At 33.4% G+C, this 17,763-nt stretch overlaps 2 protein-coding genes across 2 annotated transcripts; both read left to right on the forward strand.

Annotated features, from left to right (window-relative positions):
• Positions 1–1,473: 1,473 nt before the first annotated feature.
• On the forward strand, positions 1,474–6,952 carry LOC120275097 (AUGMIN subunit 7). The gene is made up of 9 exons (XM_039281592.1): positions 1,474–1,669; positions 2,372–2,457; positions 3,879–3,940; positions 4,348–4,439; positions 4,622–4,747; positions 4,934–5,024; positions 5,821–5,928; positions 6,101–6,199; positions 6,461–6,952. Exons 1-9 carry the CDS (start codon positions 1,536–1,538, stop codon positions 6,650–6,652), a joined length of 990 nt encoding a protein of 329 aa, XP_039137526.1. The 5' UTR covers positions 1,474–1,535; the 3' UTR covers positions 6,653–6,952.
• A 3,039-nt stretch (positions 6,953–9,991) lies between these two features.
• LOC120276000 (fatty acid amide hydrolase-like) lies at positions 9,992–15,841 on the forward strand. The gene is made up of 20 exons (XM_039282739.1): positions 9,992–10,248; positions 10,343–10,452; positions 11,028–11,088; positions 11,185–11,372; positions 11,478–11,607; positions 11,855–11,932; positions 12,002–12,149; positions 12,248–12,360; positions 12,723–12,798; positions 12,902–12,973; positions 13,075–13,126; positions 13,440–13,511; positions 13,626–13,706; positions 13,829–13,932; positions 14,024–14,116; positions 14,194–14,262; positions 14,361–14,425; positions 14,633–14,694; positions 14,768–14,863; positions 15,412–15,841. Exons 1-20 carry the CDS (start codon positions 10,149–10,151, stop codon positions 15,505–15,507), a joined length of 1,866 nt encoding a protein of 621 aa, XP_039138673.1. The 5' UTR covers positions 9,992–10,148; the 3' UTR covers positions 15,508–15,841.
• Positions 15,842–17,763: the final 1,922 nt, after the last annotated feature.

A 17,763-nucleotide genomic window follows, 5' to 3' on the forward strand; every position in this document is an offset into this window, starting at 1 on the left:
ATCAAAACCACCATAACCAATATAATCCTATCCAAAAACTTAAAATATATCAAATCCCTAAACCCTATACAATATATCTTAATCAAAATATGCAAAAAAGATCCTATAAATTCTAGGAAACAAGATCTAGATAGAAATAACAAAACCTAAGTATCCTAGATTATACCACGATGAGTGCTGTAAGAGAGTCGGAGGCTTTGCGAGGCTGTCACCACTATAAGAGATCCAGAGGCTTCGAAAGCTATCACCACTGAAAGATAACTGGAGGCTTTACGACGCTGTAGTAAGAGAGAGCCGGAGGTTTTGCGAGTTGTCATCGTTGTAAGAGAGTGAGGCTGTCACCACTGCAAGAAAGCGAGGTTGTCACCGCTACAAGAGAGCCGGAAGTTTTGCGAGCTGTCACCATTGTAAGAGAGAGAGACTTTCACCACTGCAAGAGGGCCGGGAGGCTTTGCGAGCTGTCACTGCTACAAGAAAGCAGGAGGCTTTACGAGGCCGTCACCATTACAAGAGAGCCAGAGGCTTTGCGAGGCCGTCACCGGTAAGTCGGTGGAGGACGTCACCTGTAAGCTAGCTTTTGTTCTTTGCCTTTTTTCTGTATTTGGAGGTAAGTGTAAACAATATCTTTTACAGGATTTCAACTCACAACAACTTTTGATGTAAGTTGAAATCTTGCAAAAAAGGGTTTATTAGTAAGCCAATTAACATGTAAAAAGTAGTTTTACATCAAACCAAACACCAAAAAGTAAGTTTTATATGTAAAACTACTTGCATCATCCCTACTTACCTCTACTTACTGCCAACCAAACAACCCCTAAGTGTTGGATGACAGCAGTTGCCCGCACACGCCCACACCCATGTACACGTGCCGTTGGGGCTTGCCTATGGTCATGCGGATTGCCTCGGGCGCTCTTGGTCACATGCCACTCACGCACCGATGTGGCCTACCCTGCCTGTGTTGTGCACCCACCCCCATCACCCCCTATCTCACCAAATCTCGATCAAGCCATTCTAGGCTTGCCCTGGCGCTCACCTACGCCTAAGGAAAAGGGCCGCTCATGATCATTTGGACACAAAATCTCAATCATGACCTACTGACAACCCTTACAGTTGGCCAACAGGCCTTTTCCATATGAACACAAATTTTCTACTAGTTACCATTTTAAATTTTTTTAAAAATTAATTCAAATATAAAAAATAAGCATTGTAATTTTTTTAATAAATAGATCCAACTTAAAATTACAAAAATAAATTCAGAATTGTTTTAACACAGTAACACTAGTATTCCCAAAAGTTTAGGGGTTTTTATAGCAATTTCCAAAAAATTTATTATTATTATTTTGAAAAATGGGAAAATTTATTATTATTATTTTGAAAAATGAGGGGCTGAGAAGAAATTTCAAACTTCTCAAGGGGGTAAACGTAAAAACAAATCTCTTCAACAGCAAAATGAGAGAAGTGAAAGTGAAACCAAAATTTTTTTGGGAATTTGGATCCCGGAGCGACAGCGGAAGAGTTTTGGCTTTTGGCCGGCAATGGCTTCCAAGCAAATGGAGGAGATTCAGAGGAAGCTGGCCCTGCTCAACTACCCACGCGCCAACGCTCCTGCTCAGTCCCTTCTCTTCGCCGGCGTCGAGCGCTATGCCCTCCTCGAGTGGCTCTTCTTTAAGTACTTAGATTTCTCTTCTTTTCTCCTCCATTGCCATCAATTCCCCTAAGTTTTGGTAGTTTTGTTCCTGTTAAAGCGTATGTAGTTCTAAAGGTTGTAGCTTGATGTGTTGTTCTTTGAGGATGGTGGAGATGTTGATGACTTTGTTCGTGTGGAATTCCTAATATTTGGTTTTATTTTCTTAATGTAATTCCTTTTGGGTTAATGTTTTTTCTTTTGAATTTTATTCTGGACATGCAATGTGAATTGAACAGCAAGCAATTTTATGTGTTTATTTTGATCCTTATGGTTATCATTTGTTTTTCTTTCACGGTTTTCCTTTCCAAAGAAATATTCTCTTACAAGCATTTTTCCTTATCTATCAAATGCTTCATCTTGTACATTGTTTCAATTTGGTTGATGCTATCTGGCTTTTGTATTTGATTCTGGGCATACAATTTGAACTGAAAAGCTCATAATTTGATATGATTATTGTGATCCTCATATGTTTTCTTTTCCTGAATTTGCTTTTCAAAGAAATGTTCTTTTTAAGCATTGGTCCTCATTTCTCAAATGCCTCTTCTTGTGCATTGCTTAGTTTGTAAGTTTGCTTCTTAAGTTGCAAGTTCACTCAAACCTTGTGTGCATCCTTTATCGCATTTTGTATTATTAAGTCTGGTGTCATGAATTTTATAGGTACGCCTTCTTTTAATATGTTGGCAGGCTTCTAGGAGACCGATCACCATTCACTCAGCAGACTTGGCAAGGTGATGCTTTAGATCGTGATGAAGAGACAGCCCGTATCCAACGTAAGTTTTTGCTTGCTATATTGTCATGGGGTTACAATTCCATTTGAAGTGCTGTGAAAACTTCAGCCCTTTATGTCACACTCTCTTTTAGTTTTGATTTGGCTTTGTACTGTTATCTTCATGCTGTTGGTCTCGTTCATCATGTGTCAAAGGTCAGCACTGCTCGTCATTGTGAGCCATATTCAGAATAGGTGTGATTCACCAATTGGGATCTGCGGCTGCTTTTGTGGCCCTTGTGCACTATGACAGGCTATCCTATGGGTTTTTACTGATTCTGTCATAAATTTTTAGTTTCACTCTGACATCTACACTATCATTTGTAGCTGTTGGCCTGGTTGATTGTTTCTTTTCTTTTCCTTTTATATTTTTTCTTTTTCTTTTTCTTTTTTTTTTTGTTGGAAACTCCCAGATAATGCTGTGGCCATTCTCAACTTTGTGATTAGGTTGAATGTGGTTCTCTTAAGAATTTCTTCCATATATGAATGGGCACATTGCTCAGTATTGATTCTCCTTGATTAATCCATAGTCCATTATGTACCTCCAATTATTATTGTCGCAGCATAGCCATCACTGAGTCCAGTTGCACAATCTCACATTCTTGATGAAATTATTTTGTTCATCCTTTTTTATGGCTTTTGCCAATAAGCTTTGTTGTGTTTGGGCTCTAAAGTATTCTTGACTTGTCTATCAATCAGATGCATTCCTTTTCATTTTACTTGGTTTTTCTCTTTGTGAATAGATGTCACGCCTTTTTAGGTTGTTTTCTATTGCTTGTAATGCTCCTTAACTCGACAAATTTGTATATGACATACAATCATTGGTTGCGGCCCCTTGCATGCACATGGTCTCTTAAAAGTTAAAATTGTTTATATGCACTCTTGGCGGTGTTTTTCATTTGTCATCTACCCATTTGACATTCCTGGCCAAGGCTAAACCTAGTTTTATATAGCATTAATTTGTATTTAAGAATTTGTGTTACTCAAACGTGAAGGTCTTTGCATACTGTTGGATTGACAGGTTTTTTGTAATGTAACAATTTCCTTTTACAATGTATGCATTATTGCTGACCTCCTTACACAAGCACTTTTCCCTTAATAAAACAACAACTTATGGAAAAAACTTTCTTTCTATCACCAAGAGAGCCTTTAATTGGGGATACACTTCTGACTTTTTATTTATTTGCAAATTTACCTAATTCTCTTATATACAATGACTAAAACAAGTCCATGCTCTTGATCACTCAAATGATCTTTGCTAGTCACCTTCATGTGATTACGGTAGTCCACTGAAAATGCTTCACAATTAGATTGTTTAACTGATTTTCCATTTGTGCAGCATTTTTGCTGCAATTATTTAGCACATAAGTTTTTGCAAATCTTTGTGATATTACCTTCCACAACTTCTTGTTGAAAACATTGTAGATTTGGCTGAGATAGCGAGTTTCTTGGGTATTACATCTTCCGTTGATACAGAAGTCATCCAAGTAAGTTGACAATTTCTCAGGAATTAACATGATCAAGCATAAAAAAGATATAGTTAAGATCTACTACTTCAAATTTACCATATTGTATATGCTTCTATGCACATTTTCATGTTCTGCCACTTTTTACCTGACAGAATATTTTTTATCGAATTGGTACTTAATCCAAACTCAGATTCTGCAAAGCTATAAATTATCTAAGATTAAAATCAGTATAAATACTGGTCTTCACAACTAATGGAGGACAAGAATGAAGCCATAAGCACTTTGTGTTTTTTTCCTGCCCCTTTTTTATTTTTAATTTAAAATCTCTAGACAAAAGTGTTTATCTTTTGCCAGTCTGTTGATCCATAAAATTTGCAGGTGGATTACTTGTAAAGTTTATAAGCTTTCATTGTTATTAATGGCAGGGAAGAGGCAGCTACGAGGAACGTGCTGAGCTTCTCCGTCTTATTGTAGATCTGGTGGAAGCAAGTTTTAATGCTGATTATCCTGAATGGACGTAAGAGAGATCTTTTTTTTTTCACATGAATGTCCCTGCCAAATTTCATCTGGCATATATCTCTTCGACAAGTTTTGTTTTCTTTGTTAGAGTTCAATAGATATATTTGAATAATACTTTTTAAACTTATGTCAACTTTGACTTTAGAACAAATTGATTACAGAATTGTTACTTTCATGCAGTGTTGATGAGCAGTTGGCAAAGGATGTGCAGTTGCTAGATTCTATTGCTGAGAAACAAGCTCAAATTTTTTCAGAAGAATGCAAACTTTTCCCTGCAGATGTCCAGATCCAATCCATCTATCCATTGTAAGTGTTCTCTTTTATTTCATAATGGAATCGTAAGGTTTGTGTTGTGTCTATTTGAAAAGTAAAACATAATATCTGCCATTGGTGTGAGTTTATTTTTCCTTTCAATGGTGTGTTCATGTGTTAAGCTGCATATAATTCTTAACAAATTTTGGTCAATTCATAAAGCACACAATCCTTTGACAGGCCAGATATATCCGAACTGGAATCAAAACTCTCTGAGCATACAAAGAAGTTGTCAAATTTGCAACAGATGGTCCAGGACTTGGCATCCAAGGTTTACTCGGAACACAGTTTTCTATTTTACTCTCCTGGCTATTCCGAAAAATCTTACAGCCAAGAAGAAATGAGCTTTTGCATTCTTGTGAAGTTGCATCTAAGTTATTGGACACATTCTCATTCTTGTTTTTCCTTTTTTTAATGAATAATTATCAAACTGCCCGAAATTTGTTATGTATTTCTCAAGAGAGCATAATTACTTTTGTCCAGTTCTTACAATAGAGAGGTGTGCAATTTTCGCAATTTAAATCCAAGCCTTATTGTGACTTCAACACAGTGATCATTCTCCACTGTCAATTCCTCATTTAACTAATGACGAAGTACTGTCCCATGAAATCCTTTTCCATTAAGCAATCTGAAATAGTGTGCAAGAATGAATTATTCTTTCCACATGCGTACCTAAGTGTTGTATGGATACTTCTTAGTCAGACTGTATTACATCATGTATATTTTATGCATGGAGGTAGGATTTTTAGCTGTCAACTTGCACAATTAAATGACCCTTAGTGTGCAGTATTGCCCGTAATAAAAAGTCTTCTTTTTTTTTTTTTTAATGGATTTACTTGTATGTCTCATGTGATTTACGATTTCTATTTTATCAGCACTCAGCAAGAGTTAAACCATTAGTTGGAATAGACCATGTTCTTTAGCTTGAAAATGACACAATACACAGTTTACTCTGATTGGTTAAGCCAGCTCGGACAGGCTTTGGATTTTTCTTCTTTTAATGTTAATATTTGCTAAATTGCTATAAGTGATCTTTTTATTCAAAAATTGGCTCCCATGTTATGCAGTATGATTACAATCCAAACGAGGATTATGCTAGTGTGGAATTACAACTACGATCACAGTTGGAGTCTTTTCTGGAAACTGTGAGGTCCTTCAATATAATATACTCCAAGGTACTATCCGGATCTTTATTTATATCTATATAATCATTTTTTTAAGAGCATTCCTACGTTCATTCATTTTACAAAGAAACGAAGAAAATGAAATGCTTTGAATTCCAATTTGTTCTGACAATCACGTCATTATGCTTTCATTTAGTTTAATTAAAATGGAGTAATTTTCTAGGAAATTCGCCCTTGGACGCATATGATGGAGGTTCCTCAGTTGCACGGATTTGGCCCCGCCGCTAATCGTTTATTGGAGGCTTATAACACACTATTAAAGGTATTCTCATGTTCCATTTCTGCCCCAGCCTTGCGAATTTTTGTAACCACCGTATATGGCCTATAGGATAAAACATCACTGGACCAAATTTTTACAGGCTCGACATTCAAAGACAAAACAAGCTTAATATGATGATGATAATTTCTTTCGATCAAATAAGAATTTAAATCAAAACTCTGTTGTTTATATGATTATATAGAGATTAACATTGCATTTCGTTAGTCTTTTTCCACTTTAACATCTGATCATGCTTCGACGCAGTTCTTAGGAAATTTGAGGAGTCTCCGAGATTCTCATGCAGCAATGGCAGCTGGATCGGAAACTATATCCAGTGAACCATCATCTGTGAAGAAAATAATCATGGACTGCGAATCAGCACTTTCGTATTTGAACTGCAACCTTGCTATCCTCTCAACTTCTGTCTCTCGAGAACAAGGTGAGGACGGCCTGTAAATTCGCACAAGAGCTTGATTTGCACATACAAGACAGAGAGAGAGATGGAGAAAACCGATATGATGCATTTAACAGAGTTTGATTTATTTGACTTGATATTGTTCATGCCTGATCTTTGTGTTGAAGATTAACTGATAAATTTAACCAAGGCCTCAAGAACACAAAGTTTGTACTTTTTAGTTTTTACTGCTGAAGCAGAGAACTAAAATGAAATGACCATTGTTTGCATGTAAGCCCCTTTAAAATCTGAATATTACTTCATTTGTTATGAAGATAAAAAGTGTGTTGGGAGTGTTTGAACTAATGTGAACTTTTGGTGTTTACTTGGTTTTAAAATTAAATAATAAAAATAAAAATAAAAATAATGGATCACTTTTGCAGAAAACTGCCTAATGTTTTTTAAATTGTGATGATGAGACTAGGGTTATAAATGACTACTACTAAATTTTAAAATAATAAAAATAAAAGAATTATTATTATGAAATAATTTCTAATGGAAAGGCCCTATTGAATAAATGAGTCTGTTGTGTCTTCATGTTCATGTAGTGCCATTAACTTGTTGTACAAAAATATTTACTCATTAATAAATAAAAATAAATGAAATCAAAATAAAGACTTCAACTAAAAGTCTTTGAAAAAGAGTCATGAGTTTCACAACTTCTCAACTTCCTTTTTTTTTTTTCCTTAAATATTCAAACTTACATTTCCTGAACCTCCCCAACCAGTCTATTTGTCCTCTCACATTATATTGCCCTTAACAAATCTTATATTTACATTTTTTTTTTCCAAAATCTTCAAATTGTACACATATTGCAAAGTTTCTTTATATATATATATATATATATATTGGGTTCTACTTCTTTTTTAAGAAAATGACAATAACAAGTATTATCAAAAAAAAAATAATATCTAATAAGCATTAATTTCTTAATAATATTTTCATTTATACACCTTAAAAATATGAGGATTAAATACATCCTATTGTTTAAAAGTCAACTGAATTGTTTTGAAAGATAAAGGACTTATGTCAAAATGGTTTTATTTTCTGGAAAAGATTTGAGTTTTCATCATAACAATAGAGGTAAATATTAAAATCTTTTATAAGGATATATATGGATATATAGAGAGCCAGAGTACATGTTTTTTGGGTATGTAATTAGTTTTTAAAATCTAGAGAAATTTGATGGCAAAATTGGATCATAATTTAACATTTGGTATTTGTAAAGGTGGTATGCAGTATTTATTGTTAGTTGTTGTGTTGCTACACTGTTAAGTATTTGTAATGATTATTGTGAGACGTCCCTAAATTTAATATATATATATATATAAATATAAAAAAATAAATAAATAAATAAATCTTGTAAAGTTTGTGATTCAAATTTAGTTTAATCAGACGGAAGAATCCTCATTATATGGACCCGTTGAGAGAGTTTAGGCCATCATATTACAAAGAGGAACAATGATGAGCACTAGAGTCATTACAAGTTTTTTTTTTTTTAATGATTTATTACATCAAACTAAAACTCATTTAAAAAAATATCAGGTTTTATTTGATATATAATTTTGGTAAACAAAATTAATTACTACAATTATACTCAATTTTTAATACAGTAAAATCTCTCCTTTCCCTATAGTGTTTTTTTTTTCTTAATTTTGAATTTTCATATAAATCTTTGTTTTCTTATTTGATTTCTTTGGTTACTAAAGTTTGTTGCTTGTCAAGTGATCCAGCAATAAAAGGCTCTGAAATTTTAAATATTTGAAGGGAATACAATGCATGAAGGGTACAAGGGCCATTTCACATGTTAATCATATAAGAAACTTCATGCAATTGCATGCAGATCTATGAGAAGAAAACTACACAATAATTGCACATTACTTTTGTACTACCTATGACCAAAAACTCTTTAAAAAAATACCTAATTATCACAATGGATTGGTGTGGCATTAAAAAAGAAAATAAATACTTTTTGCCCAAAAAATTAGGTTCTAGAGAAGATACAATTAATTGAAGGTGGTTGTAAAGCAATGGATTTTAATGAGAACATGAACAAACTTTTGAAGTTGGTGGGCAAGCAAAGAAGGGAATGTTATTAGGTTTACTGCCAAGAAATAATGAGCTTTTTTAGGGTGGTGGAGTTGGATTGGAATTTATTAGTCCTTGCATTAATCATTAATTTACTTAGTGAGGAGAATGGAAAAAAGTGTTGCATTTTTTAGTCATCAAAGGTAAAACAGTCAATTTATCTAGTATATTGGAAATAAATGATTTGAAAATAAAATAATAGTAAAATTATATTTATATATATATATACCCTTCATTAAAGTGAACAATTACTCATATGCCATTGTCAAACTATATTTAGCCATTTACCAAATAACCATTTTTATGTACTATGTAAACATGAAAATTTATTTTATGTACCCTTACAAAAATTAAATTTACTTAGTTAAGAAAAAGTAATTGATTGTACTGGATTTATAAATAATTACCCATTTTTATGGAAAAATAATTTTAATTTATAAAAAATTAATAAATTTACGAAAAATCATGGTTTACACTTTTAGAAGAAGAAATATAAAAATGGAATAGTCTTTAGGGTAATTTAAAATTTTTTTGTACAGTTTAACCCTTCTTTATTTTACCAAAAACAAGGTCATTAATTCTTAAATAATAAATATAACAATAAAATACTTTTCAATGTTAATTCATGAGTTTTCTAATTTCCAACCCATGTTACCCATCTTTAGCATATAATATATATATATATATACATCATTAATTATTAAATAATAACTATACAATTAAATACTTTTAAGGAGAATTATGAAAAAAATAGATAGATATGGAGGTGCACCAGTTACAGTGGATTACAGATCTCCTAATAAAATTCTCTTATTTTACAATCTTGAAAAAATAAAATCACTATTTCTTCTACCGGAGACTCACATTCAGTCCCATAAACAATATTAATGAATAGTATTGTGCCCAAATAAATTATGTATAAACAGTAAAAAAAACATTATTGCCGGAGAAAATTGGAACCCTTGCCCATAATAAAAAATAGAATTAAATATTTTCTACAAATAATTCAACTTTTCTAACAAATAAATAAATAATTATTAATTAAAAAAAAAACCACTTGGTTGCGTGTCACATCTAACACAAAACAGAAGGCAACTTCCAACGCTCATGAAAACGACAAAAAAAGCTATGGCATTTGCGTAATAAAATCCAAAACCATGCCCCTTTGTATACCTTCTCCACTCCCGGGAAATGAGTAGACCGTTAACTCCGAAGCTAACTCTCTCCACTCTTTCTCAATGTCTCATTCCCTTTCTTTTTCTAAACTTTTTCTTGCACTCTTCTTTGAATGATTTGCATTGGTTTTCACTAATTTTCACTCTTCTTGCCTACTTTGATTTCATCTCTATATAAGCAACCATTGCTATCATTCTTGTTCTTCATCCCATTGATTGATTTGTTCCTTGATTCATGGGGCTCTTTGATTTGAAGCCGAAGGTTTATAAGCCTGTTTCTGAGGTGAATCTTGGTGCTGATAGTGATGAGACTTATATTCATGCCAATGTCAAAGGTATAAATATCTGTGTGCTTGTATGCTTGATTTTGTGGTTAGTGAATTGGATTTCTATGTGTTTGTGGTGATTAATGGAGGTTTTTGATGGCAGCTCCAAGGATGGCTGGACTTTTGGTTAAGGTTTTTGCTTGGTTGTTGGAGATGAAGATTATTGGGGCCTTTGTTGTGGAGATATTGAAAAGGAATAATCTTGTCCATAAGGTGCTTGATTTTGGTGTCTTGTTAGTCTTTGGTATTTGATTGTCAGTTTTTAATGGGATTCATTCCTTCAAGAATATGTGGTTGATTAATTTATGAATTCTAGTTTTGATGTTTGATTTTATTTGATAAACTAGAAGAATGTGTGGTTGATTAATTTATGAAGTCTAGTTTTGAATGTTTGTTTTGATTTGGTAAACTAGTTCTCAAGTTGTCTTAGTTTATGGGTATGTCATATTTCTTTTTCTTTTTTTCTTTTTCTGTTCTTATATATGTCTGTAAAATAGTTTCGTGGTCCTTAAAATATAATGCTCATGCTTTAATGATTGTTGTTTCTTTTTGCATACATGCCACTACATTTGTTTTTATTGGTATGACCATAATTGCAAATTTGACGGTGAATAAGTTCATGTACTCATTCTCATTTAATGTGAATTTAGCATTAGTTACTACAGAAGATTGATGAAAGTCATGACCGTTAAGTGTTCCTGTACTTTGATCATATATCGCTAAATATTACTTCGAGTTTTCACTAGGAAAGAAGTACGAATTTTTTATGGATATTAAACCTGTTTCAGCTTGTCTCATTTGCGGAAGTTCCAGAGCCACCGGTTTTCACTCCAGCTCATGCTTGGGAAGGTTCAATTTTTACCATCGAAGAGCCAGCTTTGTAGCTTTTGTATTGGATCAATTTCATACAGTTAAGATTTACATGTATCTGGTGCTGAGTCGCAGATAATGTGGAGCAACAAGTTTGTTTCATAGAACCAAATTCAACCCCTGCTGACCGAGTTCTTGAGGCAATCGATTGCCTTCCTAATAGAAAAGAGAATGTTATCAATAACTCAGGTTATAATTTTCATCGTTGGACGATAATGGACTACTCGAGAGCCTACCGTTCTAGAGAGACAACTCCTCTTTTGGTAAAACATTTCGTTATGGAAGTGAATTCTAAAGTTATGTGTCTGTCTAATCACTTATGTTTTTGGTACTCATTGAAGCTCTGAGTTTGAAAATGTTGTTCACAGGTAGCAAAGCGATTTTTAGCTGCTGTGAAGGAATCTTCTGAACCCCATCTTAACATGTCATTTTTCATTAACTATGATTCTGAAGACATCTTGAGACAAGCCGAAGAGTCCACACTTCGACATGAAAGAGGTAGTCTACTGTTATTGTGATTCACGTTTTCAATTTTAAAAATTTATTTAATGAAAGGTTTTGTTTCTGAGTGAGTTTTCATTTATAGAAACTTGTTTAGTGGATTCATTGATCATTCAAACTTAGATCACCATCTCTGCAAGTAAAAAACTTGCAGTAATAATTTTCAAAGGAACACTGACCATGCTTTCCTTCATAATCTTGTAATTTCTCATTTTCTAAAATATTGACCTTGATCATTAAACAGGCACCCCGATTTCAGTCCTTGATGGAGTGCTGGTTGCTGTTAAAGATGAGATAGATTGCACGCCATATCCAACTACTGGTATTACTTATCTTGTTTCATTAGTTTATTGAGATTGACATTCATTCTTTGATTTCTGGGTATCAAAAGGGGGGACAAAATGGCTCCATAAGTTCAGGTCTTGCACGGAAGATGCATGCTGTGTAAAACAACTAAGGTCTTGTGGTGCTATACTTGTTGGAAAGACTAATATGCATGAAATTGGTGCCGGGACTAGTGGGATTAATCCTCACTATGGGTAGGAACATATCTAAGATGACAAACATCGTAAAATTTCATTCATGTGGCCAATTTTTGAATCATATATTTGATGTAAAAGTTTTATGTCTATTACAGATCTACTAGAAATCCTTATAATATCAACAAGATAACCGGAGGTTCTTCAAGTGGATCAGCAGCTGTGGTTTGTGCTGGACTATGCCCTGTTGCTCTCGGTGTTGATGGAGGAGGTAAGTATTTCCAACATACAGAAAACAAAGCATGGGGTTTTACTTAAATTTTCTTTTGATTTAGTTATCTGCTTTCCTGCTGGGCTGTTACAAACTAGTGATATATGTTGCTATTTGATGAAAAGAAAATAATGGAAAATGATGGAAGGCAAAAAAGAATGGATCAATTTTTAGGACGCAGATAATTTGGTGTTGAGTTTTAATAAATTTAGGAACTGTTTTCTTTATTTCTTGTCATGTCTCCCTAAAATTTTATTTTATTGTTATTTTTATTTCACATGATGGCCATCTTACCTTATACAACTATTATTTATCTCCCTTTTAATTTTATGAACCATAATTAAATTATCTTTCATATTCAGGATCTGTGAGAATACCTGCTTCTCTTTGTGGGGTTGTTGGTTTCAAGCCAACTTTTGGGCGCGTTTCTGATTCAGGGTAAGTCAGATGCACCTAAAATAAAATGATCTTCTACCATTAACTTGTTGCACATGAATCAATTCATTTACTGTTCCATTGTTCATTTCTGTTGTTTTTTCAGTATTCTTCCACTGAATTGGACAGTTGGAATGGCTGGAATTTTAGCAGGAACTGTAGAAGATGCATTGATTACGTAAGCCTCTTTTTTGTTTTATTAAGTTTAACAGATTTATTCTCTTTGCATACTCAGTCTGAAGAGATTCAAATTCTAATAGCAATGTCTTTACTTTTCAGTTACGCAGCCATTTGTCATCACATCCCATTGAAGCAACCTACAACTTCACTCGTGAGACATCTAACCACATTTTACTTTCCATAAATTACTGTCCCAGATTCAGTTATTCAGCTTCATTGATTCTTGTGGGCCTTAAACTTCTGAATTAATTATAGTTTGTGGCATTCTGGTTTCTATTATGTTTGTATCTCATTCAGTGGCCCTTTTAACATTTCCCTAAGCCATTGACTATAATTTATTTGCAAGCTATTAACCTCATTTGAGCTTAATTCTCCTTGAAATCTATTTCAAGTGATGAATATTGCAATGAACTAACAATTTTTTCATTTTGTGTTTTGTTTCTTGGTATTGTTGCGCTTGCCAGCCAGAAATAAACTTTCCATTGTTGACTTCCACAAATTCAATTAGCAATATCCGATTTGCTAAATACGGAAAGGTTTGATCTTTAATAATTACTGATATCACCATCATTACAACATTCTACTTGAATTTGTTCATATTACATTTTGATCTGAGAAGCTGATATCCCCTTTTGTGTTGGATCAATTAGTGGTTTAATGACTCAACCGATGATGTTAGAAAATGCTGTGAAGATGCTCTGGCTATGCTATGCAAGCATCACGGGTGGAAGGTACCGATATAAATCATGTTGCATCTTAAACTCAGACATATTTAATTTACTCATTGTTAACTGACAAATTGAAAATTTTGGAAATGCATTTTCTAATTGACTTAATTTGTGGTCCTCAACAGACTGTGGAAGTGACAGTACCCGAGATAGAAGAGATGCGCTTGGCTCATTATGCAACCATTGCGTCCGAGTGCACTGCCTCACTGGCTCCTCAAATTGCAAAGTTGTATGTAGTCTCATCATGTATTATTATTCATTTGATATTTATAGTCTTTAGAAGTTCAGAATAGCTAATCTTTTTGGGTTAATTGAACTAGAGACTTTGCGGAGATGGGATGGGATGTAAGAGTAGCTTATCAAGTATATCGGTCATTTCATAGCAGAGAATACTTGAATGCACAAAGAATAAGGTATTCAGCTCACATTGTTTTTAATATCAGAATATGGTAAACTTAATGATCAATCCACCTTCGTAATATATCTCTAGGAACCGACAAATGCATTTTCATAAGGAGATTTTCAAAACTGCAGATGTTATTGTCACGCCTACAACTGGGTACTAATCTCTGATTGCACCTCTGAATTAATTCAAATATGTTAAGAGTGGCCTCATTTTCGAGCAAAATGTTACTGATTTCTTATGTATGTTGGCAGTGTAACAGCATATCCATTGCTAAGTGATGCTTTTAATACTGGAGAGCTTGACTACATCAATGGAGGTAACAGACTTCAAACTTGAAACAATCATAATGTTGTGACATGGATGAACTATTATTAGCATATGATTTATAATTCTCGAGTAAATTTCCCTGAATGAAATGCATTGTTGAAAAGGAAGTTTCCTTTTTTTTCATCAAGCTGAACACAACCAAACTCCTAATCAGTTTAGTTATGAGGATTTCTTATCGCTGTGTAATTGTTTTCAGCTGCACTTGTGAGGTTCATGATTGCCGGAAATTTTCTTGGATTGCCTACAGTGACTGTCATGGTGAAATTTTCTTGAATAGTTTTATATATTTTTAGTTTTAAACTGTTGTAAATCTTAAATTAATACTTGGTAGGTTGGATGTAACAAAGAAGGGATGCCGATTGGCCTTCAGTTTATTGGAAAACCATGGTCTGAAGCAACCTTACTCCATCTCGCTTTTGCAATGCAGGTCAGCAATCTTATTTGCTTCTTAAATATAGAAAATGAATATAAAAAATAAAGAAAGATGATTAAGCAAATGAGAGCAAATTCATTGATAAACTTTTCTGTTTTATCAAAACCGAATCTTTATATGACAGCAAAATGAAACATCTAACTGCTTAATTTTTTATGGGGCTTTTAGCTCTGAAATAATATGAAGAAATGAAAACAGCAATGAACTATGAAACTATCAGTTCAATGGATCTCAGCATGAGCTCATATTTTAAGGACTCATATGACTTTCATTCCTTTTTATCTTCATTACAACAACTAAACATATTGGTTCTTAAAAATTAAACTATATTTTTGCAAGGACTGATAATTAAAGGACTCATAGTTTTAACAAGGCTTTGTTCGATGCACTAAAAACTGAACTGAAAGAAATCATGTTTTTATGAATTCCATAGACACACTTCTTCACTCATTGACAATAGCTGTAGCTGCCTTTTTAAAGGTCATTCCATTTCATCATTGTTTTTCAAAGTATAATTGATTGGCCATGAACTTTATCAATAGGAATTATGCAGTAAAAGTTACAAGAAACCAATGGTGTTCTATGATCTTCTCAAGAAGGAAGAGCAGCTTCCGATTGATGCTACGGCGAAAGCCTAAGACAAGATGTTCATAATTTATGTTCTAATGAAGCATGGTCTTAATTTTTTCTTCCCCTCTTCAGCATTGGAAAATGGTGCAAAATAGAGCAAATGAAAGAATGTAAATAATGCATTTACAGATATCGTACCCTAAAATAATACTCCAAATGTGCAGAAATCTTCAGTTAAAGATCAGAAAGGAGTCACTAGCAGTCCTGGATTACTTCAATTTCTCTGTATTGAAAATCATATATGCATTATATGTGAAAACAATGGATGTTCAGATATGCTTGATTTAGTTTGTTTCAATTTGGTGGAATATCTGGTAAAGGAGTTGTTACTCTCAAAATTGCATTTGCAAAGCCATGTTTGTAGCTTACCAGCAAGCAAAGAAGTTCAACCCGATTATTATATATATATATATATATATGCATATATTTGATGAAGTGGATTCACTTCAACTAATGTTGTGAGTAGGAGTTGATCAACTTCTCACCTGGCACAAAGAAGAGTTATCATGCACTTGAAAAGAGAGTTACCACGCTTCATGTGTCATGCCCCGAACCTGGTCCCGTGGACTCAAAGTGCCAACAAATGCTGCACACCCATAGGGTGAAAACATAGTGGGCATGCAAGGTCTTAACAACCTGTCTTAGAACAGAATATATTAGGGAGTATTTTAACAAAATCACAAAATAAAAGGGAGTCTAACATGTTACAATTTACAGGTCACAAGGTCCCAACAAAGACAAAGTCTAATACAAATAGGACCAAGGCTACACCTGCTACTCAGCAGCCACTACTAGGCTATCTCCTGGAAGACCTTACTCTTGATCTAGAAGAAAAAATCAATAACTTTATGAGCTTAAAAATCTAGTAAGCAATCCACTAAAAAAATTGGGAAATATACCGAATTTAGAGACTAAGATTCAGGTACCAATGATAATTAAAATTTATGCATGAGTGCTTCAGAAAAAAAAAAAAATAGCATGAATGGAAATATATATACGATATATCAGAGTGTGCTACTCATTAAAATATAAGTTTCAAAACCAGAATAATTTAGCTGAAATACAAATTCAAAGCATAACAAAATTTCAATAGTATATCTTCCAAACTTACTGTCGCCATTTATTTTACTTCCGTGGCACCTGAGTTAGGATGTCAAAACCCATTTATTATACCTCAGTAATGCCACAACCAGAGTTATTGAAACCAATTAAATTTACCTCTATGACTTGAGTCAAAACATCAGAAGCAGTTATTGTTTCAACGACAGCCTGCACTTGACACTATAGTCTCAATTTCAGAAGTTCATGTCGACATAATTAATGGACCCCCATTGATGTTCATAGACTAGAATTATTTTCAACAAAATAATTTGGTGCCCATGTTAAAAAATGTCAATTTGTTCAAAGCTAGATGACAATAGTCACAAACATGATAATGTAGAGTTTTCCTTTTAAAAACAGAGTGATATTGCAAAATCTACAGTAGAAAAAGGTTCTAACTTATAAGTTCTCATTTGAGTAGAGATAATGCAATACGAACATATAAACCCAAAAGTTTTGCATGATTCCACTTTTCAAAGAACTAAATCTATTGTTTTCAAGGTAAATAAAGAATGACTAATCAAATTATTAAATGACAATTACCTGAAATTTTACAATAAAATATAATAAAAAGGAAATAACCAAATAGGTCTATGTGGATTACCTACTTGGAAGTAGCTCCCAACTCTAACTTACCCCCAAAAGCCAAACCTTCTTGAAATACTTTTAAAAAAAAAGCATAACCCAATATTTATTGCTCAAACCACTATATAAATACAACCAAAAACATGGACCGAAACCATGCTAAACAAAAGGATTCATTTTCTACTCCATCTAGCACTAGACATCAAATTATTTTCAAATGATAAAGAATCCCAAAAACCACTAGCTATAGCCATGTAGATCAAAGAGGAACCAATGCAACATGTAGGGAGAAATTATTTACAAAGGGCCTTCCAACTATGGCTATAAAATGTTATCAAAGAAAATTTAAAATACAAAACAAAGCAACCAGCTGAAATTTACCACAACAAAAAAAATACGAGGATCAACTCATGCAATGCTTCAAATGTAACTCCAAACTCTATGTCACAACGAAGCATCAAAACAAGGTTTTCATGAGGCATTCAAGCAACAACACTAAATTGAAACCCAACCTATATGCATTAAGAAAATCACTAACAATAAGCATGAATCTAGAGAGAAGATCATATAGCAACAGC

Source organism: Dioscorea cayenensis, chromosome 14, assembly GCF_009730915.1.
Source record: "Dioscorea cayenensis subsp. rotundata cultivar TDr96_F1 chromosome 14, TDr96_F1_v2_PseudoChromosome.rev07_lg8_w22 25.fasta, whole genome shotgun sequence".
Classification (NCBI taxonomy): domain Eukaryota; kingdom Viridiplantae; phylum Streptophyta; class Magnoliopsida; order Dioscoreales; family Dioscoreaceae; genus Dioscorea; species Dioscorea cayenensis.